This window comes from Rousettus aegyptiacus, unplaced genomic scaffold (assembly GCF_014176215.1).
Source record: "Rousettus aegyptiacus isolate mRouAeg1 unplaced genomic scaffold, mRouAeg1.p scaffold_m13_p_7, whole genome shotgun sequence".
NCBI lineage: Eukaryota > Metazoa > Chordata > Mammalia > Chiroptera > Pteropodidae > Rousettus > Rousettus aegyptiacus.
Genome location: NW_023416310.1, coordinates 105,425,174 through 105,445,709, shown reverse-complemented (window position 1 = coordinate 105,445,709; position 20,536 = coordinate 105,425,174). Strand labels below are relative to the sequence as shown.

General features: G+C 52.2%; 2 protein-coding genes across 3 annotated transcripts; one reads left to right on the top strand and one right to left on the bottom strand.

Annotated features, from left to right (window-relative positions):
• On the top strand, positions 1–17,615 carry CLTB (clathrin light chain B). Of its 2 annotated transcripts, XM_016158271.2 has the most exons (6): positions 1–388; positions 5,414–5,460; positions 12,238–12,355; positions 12,592–12,703; positions 14,370–14,423; positions 17,161–17,615. In XM_016158271.2, the coding sequence occupies exons 1-6, from the start codon at positions 202–204 to the stop codon at positions 17,330–17,332; spliced, it is 690 nt and encodes a 229-aa protein (XP_016013757.1). In that variant the 5' UTR covers positions 1–201; the 3' UTR covers positions 17,333–17,615. The 2 variants fall into 2 exon arrangements, with proteins under 2 accessions (XP_016013757.1, XP_016013758.1); XM_016158272.2 differs by lacking the exon at positions 14,370–14,423 and having other exon boundaries at positions 7–388.
• A 1,860-nt stretch (positions 17,616–19,475) lies between these two features.
• On the bottom strand, positions 19,476–20,447 carry HIGD2A (HIG1 hypoxia inducible domain family member 2A). The gene is made up of 2 exons (XM_016158273.2): positions 20,248–20,447; positions 19,476–19,897 (listed from the first exon to the last, which is right to left on the bottom strand). The coding sequence occupies exons 1-2, from the start codon at positions 20,399–20,401 to the stop codon at positions 19,731–19,733; spliced, it is 321 nt and encodes a 106-aa protein (XP_016013759.1). The 5' UTR covers positions 20,402–20,447; the 3' UTR covers positions 19,476–19,730.
• Positions 20,448–20,536: the final 89 nt, after the last annotated feature.

Sequence of the window (20,536 nt, the reverse complement as noted above, 5' to 3'; positions counted from 1 at the left end):
CCTCCCGCCAGCACCGCAGTGACAGGCGAGCCGGGCCCGGTGGAGACGAGGAAGTGCGGGCCCGCTGCGCCGAGCCAGTCCCCGGCGAGGTCGGCTCCCTGGGCACTCCGGTGACAGTGTCGCGGCCGCCGGGCGCAGTGCGGAGCACGCGCCGGGCAGAGCCGAGCGCCAGGCGGACGCTCCAGGAGAGACGCGGGGAAAATGGCTGATGACTTTGGCTTCTTCTCGTCGTCGGAGAGCGGGGCCCCCGAGGCTGCCGAGGAGGACCCGGCGGCTGCCTTCCTGGCCCAGCAGGAGAGTGAGATCGCGGGCATAGAGAATGACGAGGGCTTCGGGGCACCTGCCGGCGGCCAGGCGGCCCTCGCGCAGCCGGGACCCGCGAGTGGGGGTGAGTCAGCGCAGCGGTCTGGGAACTGGGGTGGGGGGGGGGCCTGGGGCTCACACCGGGGTACCGGGCCAGAGCAGACTGGGCCTCCAAGCCCCGCGGTAGAATGAAAAGGGCCTGCTCCCCACCAGCCAGACGCAGGCCTGGGGCTGTGTGTGTATGTGGGGAGGACGGGGAAAGTGTGTGTGTGGGTTCTTCTTGAAGATCCCCATCTAAGGCCCCGCCTGGAGCTGTGGATCTGGTGGCTCCGGGGACAAAAATTTGTCGTGGTATTTCATCCCCAGGCCAGCTTCACTACTGCCAGTCTCTGGAATCCAACACGGCCCAGCCCTGAGCGTCTCCCCTGAGCCTCCGGGTGATCTGGCTGTCTCCGCTGCCAGTAAGCCCTGAAGGTGGGGGCAGAACAGCAGATCTCTCTGCCCCTCCGACTTAGCCCCCTCCTACAGCCGGGAAAGCAGGAGGCAATGGATGCTCCAAGAACTCACAAACCTTCCCTGGGGACTATCTGCCCTCCTGCAGTCACTGAGCTAGACACTTCACTTACATTTAATAATGTTACACGTGTTATTCAACTCATCTCAGAGATAGCAAAATCGAGGCTCAAAAAGCACAGTATTAAAACAACGAGTAAGTGGCACAGCTAAGATGGTTTAGACCTATTTCTGTCAGACTGTAAATCCTTTCCACCTGATCAGACTGTCTTCTATGTGCCTGGCTCTGAGTTAGACACTAGGGTGGGGGCCAAGTACAAAGGGCTTTTAGTCAGGTGTGGTCCTGCCCTCCTCAGTTTTCCAAAGGTGGTCTGGCACTATGTGGTTAGCTTCGTACTCAGGTTTCCGGGCCTCGTCTTTGTGACGGCACATTTATAAATGGTGTCCCTGTTCTGGTTCTGGCTTGAAAGAAAAATTTCTTAAAATATTTAGTAGCAAAGCAGATATCACCTTCGTGGGTGCATCTAAAACAGCCCTTGTTTCCTGTAAACCTTATTTTGGTGAGGATTTATGGGCCTGTTGGAATAAGTTGTAGCTTACAAAATTTTTTAAAGCGTTTATAAATGAGGTTCCTTATAGTCACGTTTGATTCATTCAATGTTTAGTAAGCACATACCGTTTGGCAGGCCCACTGGAGGGACAGACATGAATAGGACAGTTCCTGAGAGGCTTGAAATGTCTCCGTAAGCCCCTTGCTATGAGAAATATAACAAGCCTTTTGTAACATGTAAGAACCTGGAGTCCCAGAGAGCTTGAGTATCTTGCCCAAAGTCACACAGCTGCAAGTGACAGACCTGGGACTTGGTCTGTGGTAGTCTTTTGGGACGTGATAGGTTGAGGGGAGGGTCTTTTGTTGCTTAACCAAGCCAGCAGTAGAGGTCTGAAGCAGCAGCTCCTAGCAACTCAGCATGGACCCTCACACATTCCAGGAGATGCCTTCCCATGTTCCCTCACCAGTATTCATTTGTCCACACCTCCTCCTTGAGACCACCAGCTTCCCCAGCCTGGCTTGGCCTGGGGGACACCCTGTTCAAAAGAGCCGATGTCACAGCCCCCTGAGAGAGAAGCAGGTAGAAGTCAGGCTGAGGGCAGCCAGAGGTGGCTGGGAGTTGAGCAGGTGTGGCGTCTCTCAGGACACTGCGACTCCACGGGCTCACAGCCTAGATGGAGATTCCCTCTCTGGCAGGGGTGGGGCATGGATTGGCCGCATGCCGGAGGTGGCAGGGAGAGAAGCAGGGATGTAGCACTCTGAGCGTCTCTTGGATTCACACCAGCCACAGCTGCAAATGTTTGGCTGACCCCCTGAGTGGGTCAGGGGGTCTGGAATGGTGACTCAACTGGTGGCCAGGCAGAAAGGAATTGATCTTCCCTCCCAGGCCTAGGTAGTGCTGAGTAGGCATTGCCCTCCAGCAGCGTTCGGTGCCAGAAGCTGGGATGGGTGGGGAACATGTGCCTCGGCCCACTGGGAGCTGGGCGGAAGCTGGCTTCTGCTGCTGCCACCAGTCTGTACATCTGAGTCTTGTCTCCTAGACGATGCCCCTGCGCTGAGTGCCCTGACATTGGGCCCCAAGTGCCCCTGGGGAAAGAGGTGTCTGGTGCAGGCCTGAGCCTGAGCCGCACTGAGTCTCTCCTCTGGGGCTGGGGCTGGGGCCAGCCTGAACAATGGACACTGTTTCCATTCATCACCTTGGGTAGGACCCAGAAGGTTTACTTTTTCACACCCAAATAGCTGAGCGCCCAGCCAGGCACTGCCCCTGACTTGCCTAGTCAGTTCCTGGCAAGCCTGTTTTCCCAGCTGGGCCCCAGTAAGCTCCCAGGAATGTTCTGGACCCTGTCTGCCCTGTTCAAAAGGGGTCAGGAATCTGAAGGAAGCAACATGCAGGGGTTATGCCCGGGACTCGTGTCTGCTGCGCTCCTGTTCTGCCAGCCTCTGACTGCAAATGTGATTCCAAACGTGCAATAGATGGATCAGAAATTATTGTGGGAACGGATACTTGTGATCCTGTAAGTGGGTGTGTGTGGGTTCTCAAAGAAACTAAAACTTTATCTCTAGAGGAACGCTCACGGGACTGACAGACTTGGCCCAAGAGACTTTCTGAGGCCAGCATGAGCCTGAGCCTGGGGCTGGTCAGGGTGGAGGAGGGTGGTACAACTTCCTGTCCAGAGAGGTTAAGTGCACAGACCAGCATCTCATGAATGGACTCTGATAATGTAAGGCCTTGGTGGAGGAGATGCCCCAGGAGAAGATGCTACCACTGAAAACCCATCAGCCCATCTGATTTAAGCCCCCAGGCCACCCAGGCAATCCCTCTCTGAAGAAAGATTGACAGTTGACATAGCTGGTCAGAACCACTACCTCTGACAACAAAGTCGATTATAATTTATACCGACTCGAATTATTTCCATGGATTAAATGTCTCTTCCTTCAATCCCTAGATTGAAAATACAGTCGCTGCTACTTACAACTGTCTGGCTGGTAAAGGGGTACTTATCCATCTGTGGTGATCGTGTGGCCTCATGTGCCTTTTTGCTAGAAAGTACTGCAGTTTCTGAGAGGCTTCAGACAGCCTTTGCAATTAACAGTGTGCCCCAAAAGAGCAATTTGACTTCCATTTAGCCCATACTTACTGCATTCATCCATGCTGTGCAGGAGCCCTCAGGAGCTGAATAGATTCCTGATAAGAAAGTACATGACTCCTGGGAGGTCACAAATAATTGTATAAGAGGGTCAGGAATGCTGTATAGTACTCTGGAAATACACCAGAGGTGACACCTTCCATCAGTGCCTAAGGAAACAGGAGCAATAACAGAGGGCTTCCCAGAGGAGGTGACTTATGAACTGGGCCTTGGAGAATGACTGGATCCAAAAGAGCACTCTTTAGAGAGAGGGAAGGGGGAAGAAAGGCATGGAGTATGGAGTGGTGTGTTTGTGGAAGGAGGAAACCAGAACAGGGTTTGTGGGAGGGACCAGTGGACAGTGAGGAAGGAAAAATGGGTAGGGCCATGTTGTAAAGATCCCCAAGTCTGTAGTCCAAGATTTGACGTGCTCATTTGACAAATATTTATTGGGCAAACGTTACGTACCAGGCACGGGTGCTGGGCCCCAGCTGTGGACAAAACAAAGTCCCTGTCCTCATGCAGGGGTCCATTCAACTGGGGAAGACAGATAAATACATAACCAAATAAACATATCAGTCTGTGGTACATACTATAGAGAAAATACTGCCAGGGAGGAGGGGGTGCCCGAGGGGTGAATGTTGGGGGTGATCAGGAAAGGCCGATAGTAAGGCAATGTTTGAGCAGAGGCTGAAGGAAGCAGCCCATGTGGAGACGGCGGGGGTGGGGCGAGGTGGGGGGCCTTCCAGGCAGAGACAACCGTACCTGCTGAGTCCCCGAGGCAGGAGCAGACCCTATTGGCTTCTATGGTCCACAGGAAGTAGATTTCTTTTTAGTTTGTTTTTATTATATTTTTAATCAGAGAAGTGACATCAGTAAGTGCATGCTTTACAAAATGTTAGCCCTGGAGTTGGTGTGAAAGAGGGTTGGGAGAGAGTGAAGCTGCAATCAGGGAGGCCTGTGGGTGGACAAAAACCAGTCACTCTTCCTTTAATGTATTTATTCATTTGTTTATTCAACAAACGGTTTTTGACTCTTACTAAGTGACAAATACTATGCGGGGCTCTGGAAAGGACAGTGGTGAGGAGAAAGGACACAGGTGGGCTCCTCCAGGTGTTTGCCACTAGCAGGGCAGATAGACCAAGGCAGCTGTATGGGTGAGAGCCGGGGCTGGGGCCTGGCAGGGACCAGAGAGCAGAGGACAGCTTTGAGGGTCATTGTTGCAGCAGAAATCACGGGGATTTGTGACTAATCAGGTGTCAGGGATCAGGAGAAGTCCTGTTGAGAGCAAAATGAAATCCTTCTGGGAGGGGCGGAAGGACAGAAAAACAGGTAAGGTGCTGCCAGCTGGGGGCTGCAGTTCCTGCTCTCCCAGGTGGAGCAGTTGCTTAAGGCACTGCAGGGACAGGCAGAGACGCGCAGGTCCCTCTTCCTTAGACCTCACAGACCCCGCCCGGAGCCCACAGCGCCTCAGCCTGCTCACAGGCACAGGCTCTACAGACACTTGGGCCATTCCCAGCTCTACAGATACTTGGGCCATTCCCAGCTCTACAGACACTTGGGCCATTCCCGGCTGCAGCAGAGGGTTAATCCATTTCAGGTAGGTGAGGAGTTATTACTGACTGATAACCTTGAGAGATCATTTAGACTCTCTGTGCCTCAGTTTGAGAATCTCTAAAATAGGTTGATAATAACTCCATCGCAAGGCTGTAGTGAAAATCAAATGTGATAAAGGCTGTGAGAAGCCATGGTGAGCAATCAAGGACTGAGCCAAGTTGCTCATGTTTCCAGTATATGTTGGGGGTGGGTCAGTACGCACATAGGCATATACAGGTGTTGGCTTTAGGCGCTAATGTAGGACCATTCCAGGCTTGCTGTAAGCCTAGCAACCAGTGACGCTGTCTCCTTGTTCTTTTTCTAGCTGGTTCTGAGGACATGGGGACCACGATCAATGGAGATGTGTTTCAGGTAAGCAAGAATCTGCCTTAGCAGTGGTGGGGACGGACACTGAAATCTCAGGAACTTCTTGCCCCATCATCGGTAGGATTAGGGCTTCCAGTCTTCTGTTCATTGTGCCTGATACACTGGGACGTTTTTATGTTGTTTTTTGTTGTTGTTGTTGTTGTTTGTTTTTTGTTTGGTCATGTAGGAGAAAGCGATGAGAAATAGGGACCACTAGAGACAGGGATTGATGGGCTGTGGCCTCAGGCTGCCTGTGGCGATGTCCTGCTTCTGGAGGAAGGGATAAAGTGCCCCACAGTGGCATGGACTGAAGGAAACACAGGGTCCTGCACATGTTGGCCTACCAGGTTGGGCTTAGCGGCCATTTCTAATATATGAACATTTTAACTGGGCAGGCCTTTGACACAGAGATTCCACTTCTCAGAATTTTCCCTAAAGAAATAACTGGACAAGGACACCTAGAGTCTTTGGAGGATGATGTATAATAGCAGACCAACTGAAAAACAACCTAAGTGGCCAGCACTGGGTACCTGGGTGGGTAAACCAGAAACCTGCGCTGCCGTTAAAAAGCAGCTGGAGCTTTCTGCATTGACTTGAAAAGTCGCCTGCAATATACTAAGTGGAAAAGCAGCTTTCAGGATAATATGCACAGTATGGTCCTACTCTTTGGTTTAGAAATATGTTTGCACAAAAAATCTCAAAGGATACGTACCAACTGTTAACAGTGGTTAGCTCTGAGGTGGGGGTTTGGAAGGGATAAGAGAAGGGCTTTCACTTTCACTGTTTAAAATTTTTTTAAAGTAGTCCCATACCCCGCCCACACACACACCTAGAACACCTAGTAAGGATATTTCTAGTTAAAGACTGCCTCTCTATGTACCCACCTAACCCTTCTCCCCTCATATATACATACATTGGTTAAAAAATTCTTGGACTGTTGAATAACTACATTGTATACCTAAAACTCATTAATACTGTATGTCAACTATAATTTTAAAAAAGTATTTAGACTTAGAGGGCTTGGCCAGCAGATGGCATCCCCGGGATGAAACAAAACCTTCACTGGATGAGCCTTAATTTCCACAGGACCGGATCAAAGACCCTTTTGCCCCTGGGGCTGCAGCTGTCTCCGGTGGAGGAGCTGGCCTCCTGAATCCTGCTGAGAATAAACAATACTTTCTTATGTAAGAGAGATGGGCTGGTACCTTCTACAGGGAAACTGGCCAAGTCCCATCTCTGGAAAATTACTCAACTATCTGCAAGCTAGAAAAGTCAGCCTCTAGGGCGTTAGGACTTCATGTCTCCGTGGGCCTGAAAGCCCCAAATATTCAGCATTTCCTCCTGTTCAGTTAGGTGTGTCATTGAAACCCAGGCTGCTCCCCGCCCCCACACACACACTCAAAGGTCTGTGTTCTAAAGTGGACCTGGAGCTGGACAAATATCTAGAACACTATGAGGAGGATATTTTTCCTTTTCTACAGATTAAGATCCAAGGCCTTCTCCCCCCATACCCTCCGGCCAAGGCCTTTTGTGTGGCGGATCTGAGGAATCCTAGGTCTCCTCCCCAGTCTCGGTGGGAACTCTTACTCTCATTGATGCCAGTAACAAACCCAGGTACATTTATTTGTAAATCGTTTCACATCTGGGGGCATCCTAGAAACCTTATAGGAGGGGTCACAGATGAGGCCAGTCTCTCAGAAGCCAGGTCCACCCAGACCTCCTGCCCCTGATCTGACACTTTTTGTATCACATCCTTGTTGCTGGAATGTGCAGGCCACAGCGGCCTGGTGGCAGGTGGCAGGCCCCTGCAGACCCTCTTTAGAACTAAACATGGAGCAGGGTCTGGCTTGCGCTGCAGAAAGAAGAGAAGCCTTGCCTGCCCAACACTTTCAAGGGTTTGGGACAGAGCTTTTTGGGGGTGTGTGTGTGTGTGTGTATGGTGTGTGTGTGTGTGTGTGTGTGTGTGTGTGTGTGTAGGCCTGTGAGCCACTAGGGGGTCCAGCCAGGAACCTGATCCCCAACAAGGTGAAAGGACAAGCCTGCCAGGGGCAAGGGTAGGAGGCCCCTTGAACACTCCCTCCTCCTGCATAAATTCTCTCCCTTCTCCTTCCCCGCCGCCCCGCCCCCCATCATTCCCCTTTGAGCTACTTAGAGGAATCAACAGCTCAGCTTAGCTTAGCTTTAGCTGATCAACCCCAAAGGCGGATGTGCCTCATCCTCCTGGCTGTGTCTGGCGTCACAGAACGGGCTCAGACAGCATCGCCCACAGAGGTGCTCATGTAGTATCTAGCAGAAAGGTTCTGCAGGACAAGGATGCTGGGAAGCTGGAGCAAGATAAGCCTGGCCCTGACTGGAGCCTCCTGCCTTTTACTCCTGGCCATTCCTGATCCCCTCTCTCTCTAGCTTGGGAGGGGTTCAAAACATTCCTGCAGCCGCTTGGTGAGTCCTCCTGGGGCTGCCAGCTCTCATGGCAGCTGACCCAATTTCCTCACTGAGACATTCAAGTGATTAAACAGGAGCCCTGCTATGGCCCTCCTCACTGCTTACCGGCAGAGATAGGGCCAAGAAAACAAGTCCATAGTGGCTGGAGAAGAGGAACCAGCAAACGGCTTTTCAGGACTTTGTCTGCTGGCAACATCACTGTGCCTTTCCTGGTCGTGGTGCAGTGTGGCTGACATGCAGCAGTGAGCCACACGGCCTGCCAGCCCTCTCGTATGCACACCTGTGACTGGTACAGGGTTGCATGGAAATTGTTGCGCATGGGCCCTGCTTCGCACTCCGAGTGGGATGTTGCAATTCTCCTTTAACAGGTGATGAAGCACAAGAAGCCCAGGGAAGGGACTCTCGAAAGTCCCACATTTGTGAGTGGCAGGAAGTGACTTAAAGCCCAGTCCCTCCGATGCCGTTCCCGCGCCCTCCAGACCGCTCCGTAGGCAGCCACTCGCTCCTTCGCCGAGTCAGCTCATGTTCCCCGAGTGCCGCATGGTGCCAAGGTGGTGGATATAGAGGCGAATCCAGTGTGTATTTGTCCTCAGGGAACTCCCCTCTAACAGGACAGAGACCTGGGAAGAAGGGATGGTAGTACGGATGGCAGAGGCTCAGGGACTGGGGTAGCATGAGGAGCTAAGAATCTGGTTTTTACTGTATGCCAGGCACCACCCAAGAGCCTTACATGTAACACCTCATTTCACCCTCCCAGCACCCCTACCTTGTAAGTTCTGTCATTGTCCCCATTTTATGGATGAGGAAGATGATGCACAGAGGGATTAAACTTGCTCTGGTGACTCAGCTGAGAGGAGGTGGGACTTGAACCAGGCCTAGGCACCAGGAGCTGCACTAAAACCAGGGAGTGCCACAGGGAGGGGGTGCCGGAAGTGGTTTTGAGACTGCCCAAGGGGATGTCCAGCCTGAGGGGACAGCGTGTGGAAGGCACAGAGGGTAAGACAGCGGATCCCAGCTGACACAGCTTCCAGACAGCACACGTTAGTGGGCCTGGACACCGGTGTGAAGTGGTGGAGGAGGCGGACCCAGCTCAACCAGGGCCCGAGGCCTGGGGCACGGCCCCCTCCGGGCATGACGTGCTTGGAACACATTGAGTGGTGCCTCTGGATGTGCAGCTACTCCAGGGGTTCCAAGCGGCCCTTCAAGGCTGCCTCCCTACCCAGACTGGGGCAGGAACCAGCAGAAGAGTCTAGATGGAATCAGACAGCCTGGGCTTCATGTCCAGCTTTTCCTAGTCAGAGGAACTTCGTCCAGTCTTTGTCCTAAGCTGGGTATCTGATTCGTAGAATGGGGATTAGAGGCCCTGTCCTGCTGCCCCCACAGGTCTGTGGAGAAAAGTACTCTGCAGCCTGAGAAACTTATAAATTCCTTATCTAGCCACCGAGTGAGCCCAGGGGCATGTACATGGGTGAGAGGGAGAGATGGGGGATGGGGTGTGGGTAGGGCAGTCGGGAGAAGGGGCAGAGGCTCTACTTCCAGGAAGGCAGACTTATCATGCAGTCAAAGAGTAGGTGCACAAATCGTGTGAAACAGAAGTGACTTTGGTCCCTATTGGCTAATACACCCATGACTTCAGTTAGAATCCTGGCTCTGCCAGTGCTTGCTAGGGTGACCTTGGGACTTTGGTGTTAGACTTTCCCTACTAGTAAAACAAAGATAATAAAACCCATCATGTAGGGTTGTAAAAATCAAAGAGAACCATTTAATTGCAAGTTTGCTGCAAGTTCTAAAGCTTTGTAAATTAGGAGTCTTCATTTTAGGGCAAGCTTTGTGGAAATGGTGGGCCCTAAGGGATGCACAGGATGTGACTCCTGCCCAGAGGACTTTCTTTGCCCACATCTCCAACCTCGTGTCCTCCACACCCAATGGTATCTCCGTATTCAGAGTTTCCCAAAGGCACCAGCCCCACATGGCCTTTATGCTGCTGGCTCTTGGCCCGAAATGCCCTTCCTCATCTTCTCCCATCTTACTCTGCTTCCCAGTCTAGAGTGGGTATACCCTCATCTGTCCCCTCTTTTTACCTGACCTGTATCACAATGCATCCTCCAAACGTGGTCTTCATTTGTAAAGGGCTCCCCTGCCAAGCTCCCAGCTGATGGCCCATCTGGTTCATCCCTGTTCCCAAGCCTGAACATGTTAATTCATCCAATAAATGTTCTTGAACTCCTCCTATAGCCAGGCCCTCCCTGTTCTGGATACTATACACAGACAGGCTGTCTCTGTCCTCAAAGAGCTCACTTTCTTGGAGGGAAGAGACAGACAGTAAACACTAAACGAACCAGTCCTTTCAGAGTGGAATAGGTGCCATGAAGAAGATAAAACGGCAGCTGGGTAAACACATGCACACAAAGGTAACTGCGGTTGTCCGCAGACGGGACTTGTATAGGATTGGGCAGGGGTGCTGGCAGCTGGGCCTTAGGGCTGGGTTATTCCCCGAAGTGGATGGAGTGGGGCTTACTCAACTGCAGTGCTTAATATGTGTTCTCTAGATTCAAGCCCTGGAAAGGCCCCGTGGATGTCGTGAGACTTTCTAAACTCAAGAGTAGCGCTGTGAGGGGAGGGGAAATAAGATCTGCTTAACTGCCCCACCCAAGGGTGGGCCTGGATCTGGATGCCAAGCTGCACCACCCTGCCCTGGGCCTGCCCTGCCCTGTCCCCAGACAGCCAGAGATGCTGTGTGCTCCTTCCCTCTGGCTGCCCACACCCGTTGGCCAAATGCTTTCTGACCTCCATCCATGCAGACACTGCTTACTGAGCACTGACCTTGTGCCCAGGACAGTGGTGGGTACGCTGGACAGAGAGCATGTCACATGCAGCTGTATGGGGAGAAACGTTAACACCAGGATTCATGGCAGTTTTGATGAGTGCTTGAAGGAGGAGCACACAGAACAATGAAAGGCAGCAACAGGAATTCGGAGGCTATAAGCGAGGTCCTGGCCTGCCTACTGGGAGCTTGGGGTCCAGCAGGAGATGATTAGTAGAAGGTGAAGGCTGTGACAGAGCAGAGGGGAAGGGCTGCAAAATCTGCTTGGGATTGGGAACTATCCCAGAATTGGTGACTTTTGAGCTGGAAGCTCATAGGATGGAATAAGATTTCATCAGTTGGAGAAGGGAGGGGAGACAATTGTAGGCTGAGAGTGAAGGCGGGCCGCAGAATTGTGTGGGATGTGTGCACACAGGAGTGTGGAGTGCATGCAGAGCACCAGAGGGGTGGGAAATGGGGCTGGATCCCAGATATAAAACGTCTCTGGCTTGGCAAGACCAGAGCGAAGCCACATCCTTACTGGCCTGAGCTCTCAACCCCAACACTAGAGTCCATGGCTCTGGTAGGTGGTATGGAGAAGTGGCCAGAGCCCATCCTGGGAGTCAGGAGGCCTGGACTCTGGCCCTGGCTCTGCACTACGTCATGCCATCTATCTTGGCCTCAGTTTCCTCACTATAAAATGGAGATGAATAATAAGAATTCTAGCTACTATCACTGAGCCATCATTCCACGCCAGGCACTCTTTAAGTGTCTTGCTAGTATGGTTGCACCAAATCCTCACAACAGCTCTCAGAGGTAGTTTTATTATTATTCCATTTCAGATGAGAAAACTGAGGCATAGCAAGGTTAAATGACTTGCCTGGGCTATATGCATATCCAGTAAGTGGTAGAGGTGGGGTTTGAACTCAGACACTCTGGCTAAGAAGTCCAAGTTCTTTACCACAATCCTAGCCACAGCCTTCCTGCCTATCTCAGGGCTGCTTGTTCACTCAGCAAATATTTATGGAGTATCTGCTATGTGCCAGGCACCGTGCTAGATGCTGAGGACACAGCAGTGAACGGGACAGACAAAGTCCCCATCATCACAAAAATGAGATTCTGATGGAGGAGACAGACAATGGACAAGTAAACATACTATAAAGTGAGATAATTTTTGACTGTGTGTCATTGGGTAAATAAAACTGTAATAGTGTGACTTTAATGATAGTAACACAACAGACTCACTGTGTGCCAAGAAGCATTAGAAGTTCTTTACATTTTTAAAAACTCATTTCATCTTTATTATCAACCCTAAGGAGTGGGTACTCTTATTTAGCTCACTTTATGAGGAGGAAAGTGAGGCACAGAGAGTTGAGGAACTTGCCCAGGGTCACACAGAGGGAAGGGTTGCTATGGCAGCGAGTGCGAAAGAGAGAGTGGGAGTGAGGTTGTTTGAAATGTGAGGAGGTGTCCTGGTCCTTGGTGGCGACAGGGGGCAGGTAGATGGGCTGATGGACAGCTATGTATTTGTGTCTTAGGAAGCTAATGGCCCAGCTGACGGCTATGCTGCCATTGCCCAGGCCGATCGGCTGACGCAGGAACCCGAGAGCATCCGCAAATGGAGAGAGGAGCAGAGGAAACGGCTGCAAGAGCTGGGTGAGGACAGGGCTGGGCCTGGGGTCCCTCGCGCACCGGGCTTCCAACTGGGTTGGCTGTTTGGGATGTGGTGGGGGGTGGGGAAGCCTCAGGGTATATGGGGCCCCCCACTGCCTTAACGTGGGAATCGTGTGGGGATGGGGCCTGAGGGGGTGGGGGTGGCAGGGAGAAGCAGCCAGGGCAGCCCTCCGGTCCTTACTGGAAAGCTGCCACACATTCTGCTGTGGGGGTCACAGATGCTGCCTCCAAGGTGACAGAACAGGAGTGGCGGGAGAAGGCCAAGAAGGACCTGGAGGAGTGGAACCAGCGCCAGAGTGAACAAGTTGAAAAGAACAAGATCAACAACCGGTGAGAGGAGCTATGGGGACACCAGGGGGTTGTGGAGACAGGAGGAGGCTGTGGGAATAGTGAGAGGAGCTATGGCATATGGTACTGTCTTGAAAACGGGTGAAAGAACATGAAGGAGAAGCTGAAACGCCCAAGGCTGCTCCTCTTGGTTGCCTGTGGAGATCAGAGCCCTGAATTCCAAAGAGCTGGTGCACTGTTCAGCCTTCACCTTGTCACCACGACAGAGAAAAACGAGGACCCTGGGATGTGAGCCAGATTGTACTGGGGCCCAGTGGGCAACAGCTAGGCCTGGGACCTCTTTAGCATGGTTAGTGTCACAGAGTGCACAAGCCTGGCTGGGAGTGAAGAACTAATCTGGGTCCAGGATTCTGTCGCTTTTAGAAATGACAGTGCTCTGACCCAGGGTTGCTACAGCATTAAAGGAAATTAGTAGCCTGTATAACTATAACTGAAAAGCCAGGGGTAGGATGGCAGGTATAGTGGGCTCAGGGGCTGAAACAAAGTCAGTTGGCACCCACTTTTACTGTATCTTAGCTCTTCTTTCCTCTATGGTGCCTTCATTCTTGGGCACACACCCCTAGGATGTGGGTGAAGGTGGCCACCAGCAGTTCCAGGCTTCTGCTCTAGTCTCTTGAAAATAAAATAGCCTTTACTCCCAATAGCTCCAGCATAAGTCCTTGACCTGACCCTCATTGGTCGGGCATGGGTTAGGACCAGTGACTGTCCCAGTGGTGGGGGGACTCTCTGATGGACCCATCCTGGGCCATAGTCCCATTATCCGGGTTGTGCATGGGGTCAGTCCCATCCAAACCATAGGGACTGAAGTGGGGGCAACCTGATCCTGCAAAGGATAATCAGGGTATCCTGGAAGAAGGGGGATGAATGCTGGGCAGTCAAAAACTGCAGATGCCACCAAAAAACACCTTCATGGAAATGGTCTCAGAGTATTTCTGAGATGCTGCACAGGAGCCCTGCCTTTGAGGCTATGCTCTTCAAGGTACCAGGCCTGCCAGGAAGGGAAAGGCCAGCTCTAGAAAGCCACCACACTTCTATTCAAGAAGCTGCTGCATGCCAGGCTCTGGGCTGGGTACCAGAAGACAGAGATGAGACCAGAAGACAGAGAAGGACCCAGTCTGTATCCTCAAAGAACCCAGAGGAGAGAAACATTCCTGTCCAGCTGAACACAACAGTAGGGCCCTCTGCAGGGAGGCTGTGGAAGCAAGAGCTGCTGTGCATCTGGGGGACTGCGCTTTGGAGGATGATTAGGGGTTTATCAGGAGAAAGAGGGAGTTGGGAGGGAAATCTAGACCAGGGAACAGAATGATATGAAAGGACATTGTGTCTTGGGCAACAGGGAGTCAGGGAGTGGTGAGAGAGAGGTCACCTGTGCAGGGCCTTGAATGACAGGGTTGGGCAGAAAGGGGTGGTGGGGAGCCACTGAAAGTTTGTGAACAGGCGGAGTAATGTTTTAGAAAAGGCACTCATGTGGGCGGTGGAGGACCCCCACTCTGGGCTCTGAATCATTTGTCGCTGAGCCGTCTGGAACTGTGCTTCCTAACACCTTTCCAACTGGAGGTACTAACGCTGTCTCTCTTTCTCTTTAACCCTCTGCCTCTTTGTCTGTCTTGTCATCCCGTTTTCCCTCACCTAACCCCTTTCCCTCAAGGATTGCTGACAAAGCATTCTACCAGCAGCCAGATGCTGATATCATCGGCTACGTGTACGTGGGTCTCCTTTGCTCCTCTGTCTGGGGCGCTGGAGAGGGAGAGGCCCCTGTGTGTGGCTGGAAGTTTTTTGAGTCATCTGCTTGTGGGGTTTAAGAGTGTGCCAGTGGGGGCAATGACCAGAATGGGAGGTGAATCCCCAGCACAGTGCAGGACCTTCATCCCTCCAGCAAATGCTGACTGAGGTCTATTCTTCAGGAGGCAGCTTTGCTAAATCCAGGAAAAGAGAAGAATGTACTGGCCATCCCTGGGAGGAGGGGCGAATGGCAAAACAGCCTCTTGGGGGTGAGAGGTGGGGTGAAGAGGTGTCTGTTGGACAAAGCAAACAGAGTGCCAGTACAAACTCATCCCTTCTGCTGCTCCCAAATGGACTCTTCCTTCTTAGAGCACCCCTCACCCCCTGCCCCAAGTTTGATCACGACACCTACTCTGCTCAGACCACCACTGGGCTCTCTCATGTGTTCCTGGTTTGGGGTCTACTTGGTACTGTGACTGATCCAGACAAGAAATGGCAGAGGTTCCCTTTCATGTCACCCTGATTGGTTGACAGCGACACCTAGGGGTATGGGGATTATGAAGCTGAAGGTAAAAAATGCAGTGATGAGTGTGTGAGGTCACTCGGGTGCGCGAGTGACAAGTACATGCTGTTCCCGGAGCTGGGCGAACTCTCGGCAGGTCTCTGATGCTGTCTGGTTAGCCCTCCTCTCTCAGAACCAGGACACCCTGGAGCCACAGCCTGCTGTCTTTTCTTCCACCCATCTCCTGACACTCCAGTCCTTATGGGTACTTTCCCTTGCCAATGTCTGCTCAGATAGGAATAAGAAGCACACTGTTTGTCCCCCAAGTTGCTTATGGTCAGGAACATGTGACTAGAGCAACCTAGAAGGACACACCAAGCCCTTGGAGCCATGCACTTCTTGGGGAGCTAGGGCAGGCTTCAGAGATTTGGGACTATTAGCTGAACCTTAAGGGGAAGGTGGACCCTTGGTGGGGGAGGGTGAGAAGAGGGGAAGGGCATTGAAGGGGTGAGAGTTGGCAGGCAAGGTGTCACGGGAGACCCCCAGGTGCCTGTGGCTGCGGCTGTGGAGGTAGAAATGGGTGGAGAAGGTCAGCTTGGGGCCAGCTGCAAAATGCCTGTTGTGCCAGGCTAAGAAGGTTGGACTTATCCAGAAAGCAGTGGGGAGCCACAGCAGGTTTCAAGCAGGAGAGCAGAGCCAGCACTTCCCAGACTTTCTCATGCCTGTGAATCACCAGGGTCTTGTTCATATGGCGATTCTGATTCAGTAGGACTGAGATGAGGCCATGATTCTGCATTTCCAACAAGCTCTGTGGTGATGCTGGTGCTGCGGGATCACGCACTACACTTTGAGCTGCTAGGTTAGCGGGAGCCTCTTGACTGGCAAGGACAACTCCTAGGAAAGCTTCCCTCAGCCCCACAGGCCATACAAGGCCACACAGCATACTACATCTCCTCAAGCCTGCAAATATGTCACTCACAGATTCTCAGGCCAGTTAGACAGATGAGCAAGGTGCAGGCTCTGATCCTTTCTTTACAGGTAAGGAAGGAGCACCCAGTATGAAAGCAAGATCACTAGGGAGGGCCAGGACACCTGATCCAGGGCCACTTCATCCTTGGCACAGCCCATGGGGACCGCCTGGAGAGTTCCCCGCAGTCAGCAAGGGTCTGCCCCTGATGAGATGCAAAGGGGGCTTTGAAGAAGAAAGGGGCATTCCAGGGTGCCTCACTGGTCAAACAGGACACAGACCCAGACCTCCCCACCTAAGAATAGTTTAATGCCTCTTAATGATGCCCACATTTAGGTTTTGTCTACTAAATTGTATTTACTATACTTTGTCTCTCCATTCTTCCTTCATCATTGACTTCTATAACTGTTTGCCAGAACTTCTGATGACAAAGCTACCCATTTTTCCCTAACGCAATTCCAAAGAAAAGCAAAGCCTCGAATGGAGCAGCCCAGAGGCTGTGGTTCCAGAGAACAGTCACTCTGGGCTAAAAACTGCAGTGCCGGCAGACGTGCTTAGGATATGGTGGAGTCTGTCCCCATCGATGCTCCACCGATGCTCATTAGCACATGAAGGGCTTTGAAAGTCTGCATTTGAAGAACTTCCTTAACTGTTTTCTGTACATGTTTGACTAAACTATTTTCTGGAGACACAGGGTGCACAGAACACTGAGGCAATGCTGACCCAGGTACTTGAGTGAAGTAGGTGGTTAGTCAAGTCCTGTCCCTGCCAAGTTTTTGGAAACACTGAAAACAGCTGAGATGCCATGTTAGTTCTCCCATGGGCCTCTAGGTGTCAGGAGCGCAGGCCAGAAATCCCCATGGAGGTAATGACCAGAGAGTGCCTAGGCCGGGTGATGGGAGGGCTACCCTAACTTGGGTGGCAAAGGAAGACTTCTGTGAAGGGGGAAGGTCTGCACTCAGTCCTGAATCACAAAAGGCAGCAAGACGTGAGCAGGTCTGGGGAAGAGCATTCCGGGAAGAGGTGACGGCAAGTGCAGAAGCCGAGGCAGGTCCAAACCAGGCTTCCTCTGGTGCCAAGGATGTTCCTGGGGGCCTGAGGTCAGAAGAAACAGGGCTGGGGAGGAGGCCGCTGGACCAAGCAGCCTGCAGAAGGCTGGGCAAAGCCACCTGGCTCAGTGGGGGCAGAGGGTCATTGACGCAGGGGACGACAGATGGATCTGAGACGTCTGCCTATCTCCACCTGCAGGGCATCCGAGGAGGCTTTTGTGAAAGAATCCAAGGAGGACACCCCAGGCACAGAGTGGGAGAAGGTGGCCCAGCTGTGCGACTTCAACCCCAAGAGCAGCAAGCAATGCAAAGACGTGTCTCGCCTGCGCTCGGTGCTCATGTCCCTGAAGCAGACGCCGCTGTCCCGCTAGGTGCCTGCCACAAGCATGGCCACAGAGAGTGGGTCGGGCGGAGGTGGAGCACCTGCTTTGGGTGGGAGGGAAATGCCTCCGGCAGCTGCTCCTTCTCCACACATCCTGCTCCATTCGACCCTGTCTCCCAGGGCTGGGAGTGGGACCCGCACCCCTCTCACCTCCGTTCCCTCCTGGCCCTAAGGCCCAGCACCTCACAGCTCAGTCCACAAAATTGTGACTGTCTTTCTGATGTATTTTTGTCCTTGGCTTAAAGGGTGTGTTGTTAACTCTTTTACACTTATTTATCATCATTCTCATTTCTCTGGAAGCCCCAGGAGGAGTCGGGGTTCAATTTGTGCTTAGAACTCTCCCAGCTGTGGCCTTGAGACAAAGCAAGGCTATTCCCCTGTAAACCCAGGGACTCCCAGCTGGAAGTGGGTGTCCCAAGCTCTCTGTGTCCGCTGCCTGCACCCCCAGGAGGAAAGACAACCTCTCACGGAATGTTTTTGCAACCTTGATCCTTCCTGATGCTTGAACAAGCCTGTGAGATAGGGATTCTGTCACACAGCCTCAGGCACCAAGGCTCCCAGAGGGCAAGTGGGAAGGAAGAGGCAAAACCAGTGGTTCCCAGTGGAGGCTCTGTCTAAGCCTGGAGAGAGGCTGGTGAAGGTAGCCTGTGTCAGATCCCCTTCCTGGGATCGGCCGGGCCCCACTGGGTGTGGTGTGCCCACTGCGGTCCCTCATTCAGCTGTGCCCCTCTGTGGATTGGGGATTGATGTCCAGTGACTGCACCTCTTCCCCGTCCATCCGGCCAAGGTTGCAAGCTGGCTACATTCAAAATATTGTGACTTGCATAGTGTTTAAAAAGATATGAGCAATTGCCAACCATGTTAGTTTCCTAGGGCTGTTGTAACAAAGTACCACAGTGTCTAGGTTAGAACAGCAATTTATTGTCTCACTGTTCTGGAGGTCAGAGTCTGAATTCAGGGTGCCAGCAGGGCATGGTCCCTCTGAAGGCACTTGGGAGGGATCTGTTGCAGTCTTTTCAGGCTTCTGGCAGCCTTCGGGGTTCCTCGGCTTGTAGATGCATCACTTTGTCCTGAGTTCATCTTCACATCACCTGTGCATTATGCATATCTGTCTCTGACAAAATTTTCCCTTTTAATAAGGATGCCAGTCGCATTCGTTTAGGACCCACCTTAATGATCTCATTTTAACTTGATTACCTCTGTAAAGATGCAAATAAGGTCACATCTGAGGTACTGGGTTAGGATTTCAACCTATCTTTGTGGGGACACAATAATGCCTACAGTTAAAAAGCAGTGACTGTCTTCTTTAGAAGTGCCATAGTCCTTACCACTTCATAGCCGTTCCTTGAATCTTGAGGCCAAGGTCACCACAATGTACTGCTCTACATCAGTCTTTGCCTTACAGCTGAGAGTCATAGTGGGGGCAAAAAACTTAGCTGGCCCTGGTCACACACTCCTCCATTTAGAACTCCAGACTGTGTCACCGTGCTCAAAAGTGTATGTATCTTCACGCCCTGTTTGGCAGCTTGCAGCTGGTGTTGATACTAACAGTCGCACATGGAATGAATCTGCGTCTCAATCAATACGTAGCCCTATCACAGACCAGGAACAGCTGTTAGGAGACTTTACATGAATGTGAAAGCACGGGTAGCCTGTTTTCTAGAGTTTGCTAAGGTCCCAGGCCTCCTTTTTTCCTTAACCCTAAGACGCTAGGTACACAAACCACTAACAAGCATTAGGCTATGCTCTGTTACACCACACTGCTTCTCTGAGCCTGTTTCCTGTTTTCTAAGATGCACCAAGAACCAAGCAGAGATGGTCTAGATCAGTGGAACTTTAGATGTTCTCAGGAAGAAAGAGTGGGGCGAGGAGCATGATCCTCTTGACAGGACCATGGCAGGCCTCATCTGAAAGATATTTCTACTGTAAGTCTGAAATCTGTTGGGAAGATCCATGTTTTTCCCCAAATAGTTGTACCCCAGGGAATCTCTAGTTTTAACCGGTGCCCCAGGTGCAGGAAAGTTGGGAATCATTAGATGATGTAATTTCTAATTGTCTTTTCCATCTTTAGTTCGTCTCCTAAAACCAAAACCCAAGAACCTTGGGGATGAGACAGAATGAATTCATCAAACTACAAGTGGATCAGAGTTTATTAAGTAGGGAGTAGAGAATGTGTGGCACAAATAAACCTATGCAACACTTCAACTGAACCGAACCTGAGATTCCTAAAAAAAATCTGTCGGTTAGCAATTGGCTACTTCCATCCCCACTGACACGGGAGCTTGTCAGAGGAGATGAGGGAATACGTCCCGTGCAGGACCGGTGGTTGGTTACTCCTGGGGCTGGGAATGATATCCGCGAAGCTTTCAAGGTCAGGCCGCGCCGGCTTACGGTCGAGACTTCAGAGCGGATGCAGCCAGACCCATCAAGATGGCTACGACCGTGAAGCCCTGGGCGGCGATCCGGGTGCGCATCATGAGCTGGGACCGCTGGCTCTGACCCCGGTGGAAGCAATAGAGGCCGTAGGTAAGGGCGGCCGCCGTGCCCAGGCAGCCTGAGGAGGGGACAAAGCAGGTGGGGAGTGCCATGTGCAGCCCGAGACGTCCCTCCCCGCTTTAAGCTTCCCTCCTCCTTGGTCAAAATCTCTGAACGGCAGCGGGGGATGGAGGGAACGAGGTGGGATAAGTTGGTACCAGGAGGGGACTCGGACCTACAGAGTCCTGGCCACTGAATCTCACCCTGTTCCTGCTTCAGTCAAGTTTACGCCATATCGCCCCGGCCCCTCTTCGGCACATTTCTGGTCCAGTCTCATTTCGGTCCCCCCTGGCGTCCCCGTCCTTCCATATTTCATTCCCCCCGACATCACTGTCCTTTCGGCCTACAGTTCCTTCAGCACCCGCTTACCTATAGGTACCATGGGGTTCTCGCGGGTCTTGCGAAGGAACTTTTCCTTGAAACTTTCCGTAGTGCTGTAGACACTGGGGCTAAAGCCCTCAATGACGGGAGGTTGTGATGGTTCAAAGGGTGTCCCCGGAGTCATAGGGCCAGGAGTCGTCATGTCCCCACTACCAGCGGTAAGAAAAAATGGGGACCTTAAACTACGCCTCCTGATTACGTCACGACAGGGGGCGGAGAAGACGGCTTTGCTAAGCATTGTACGCAGGCGCCACAGCTCTTTGCATTCTGGGAGTCG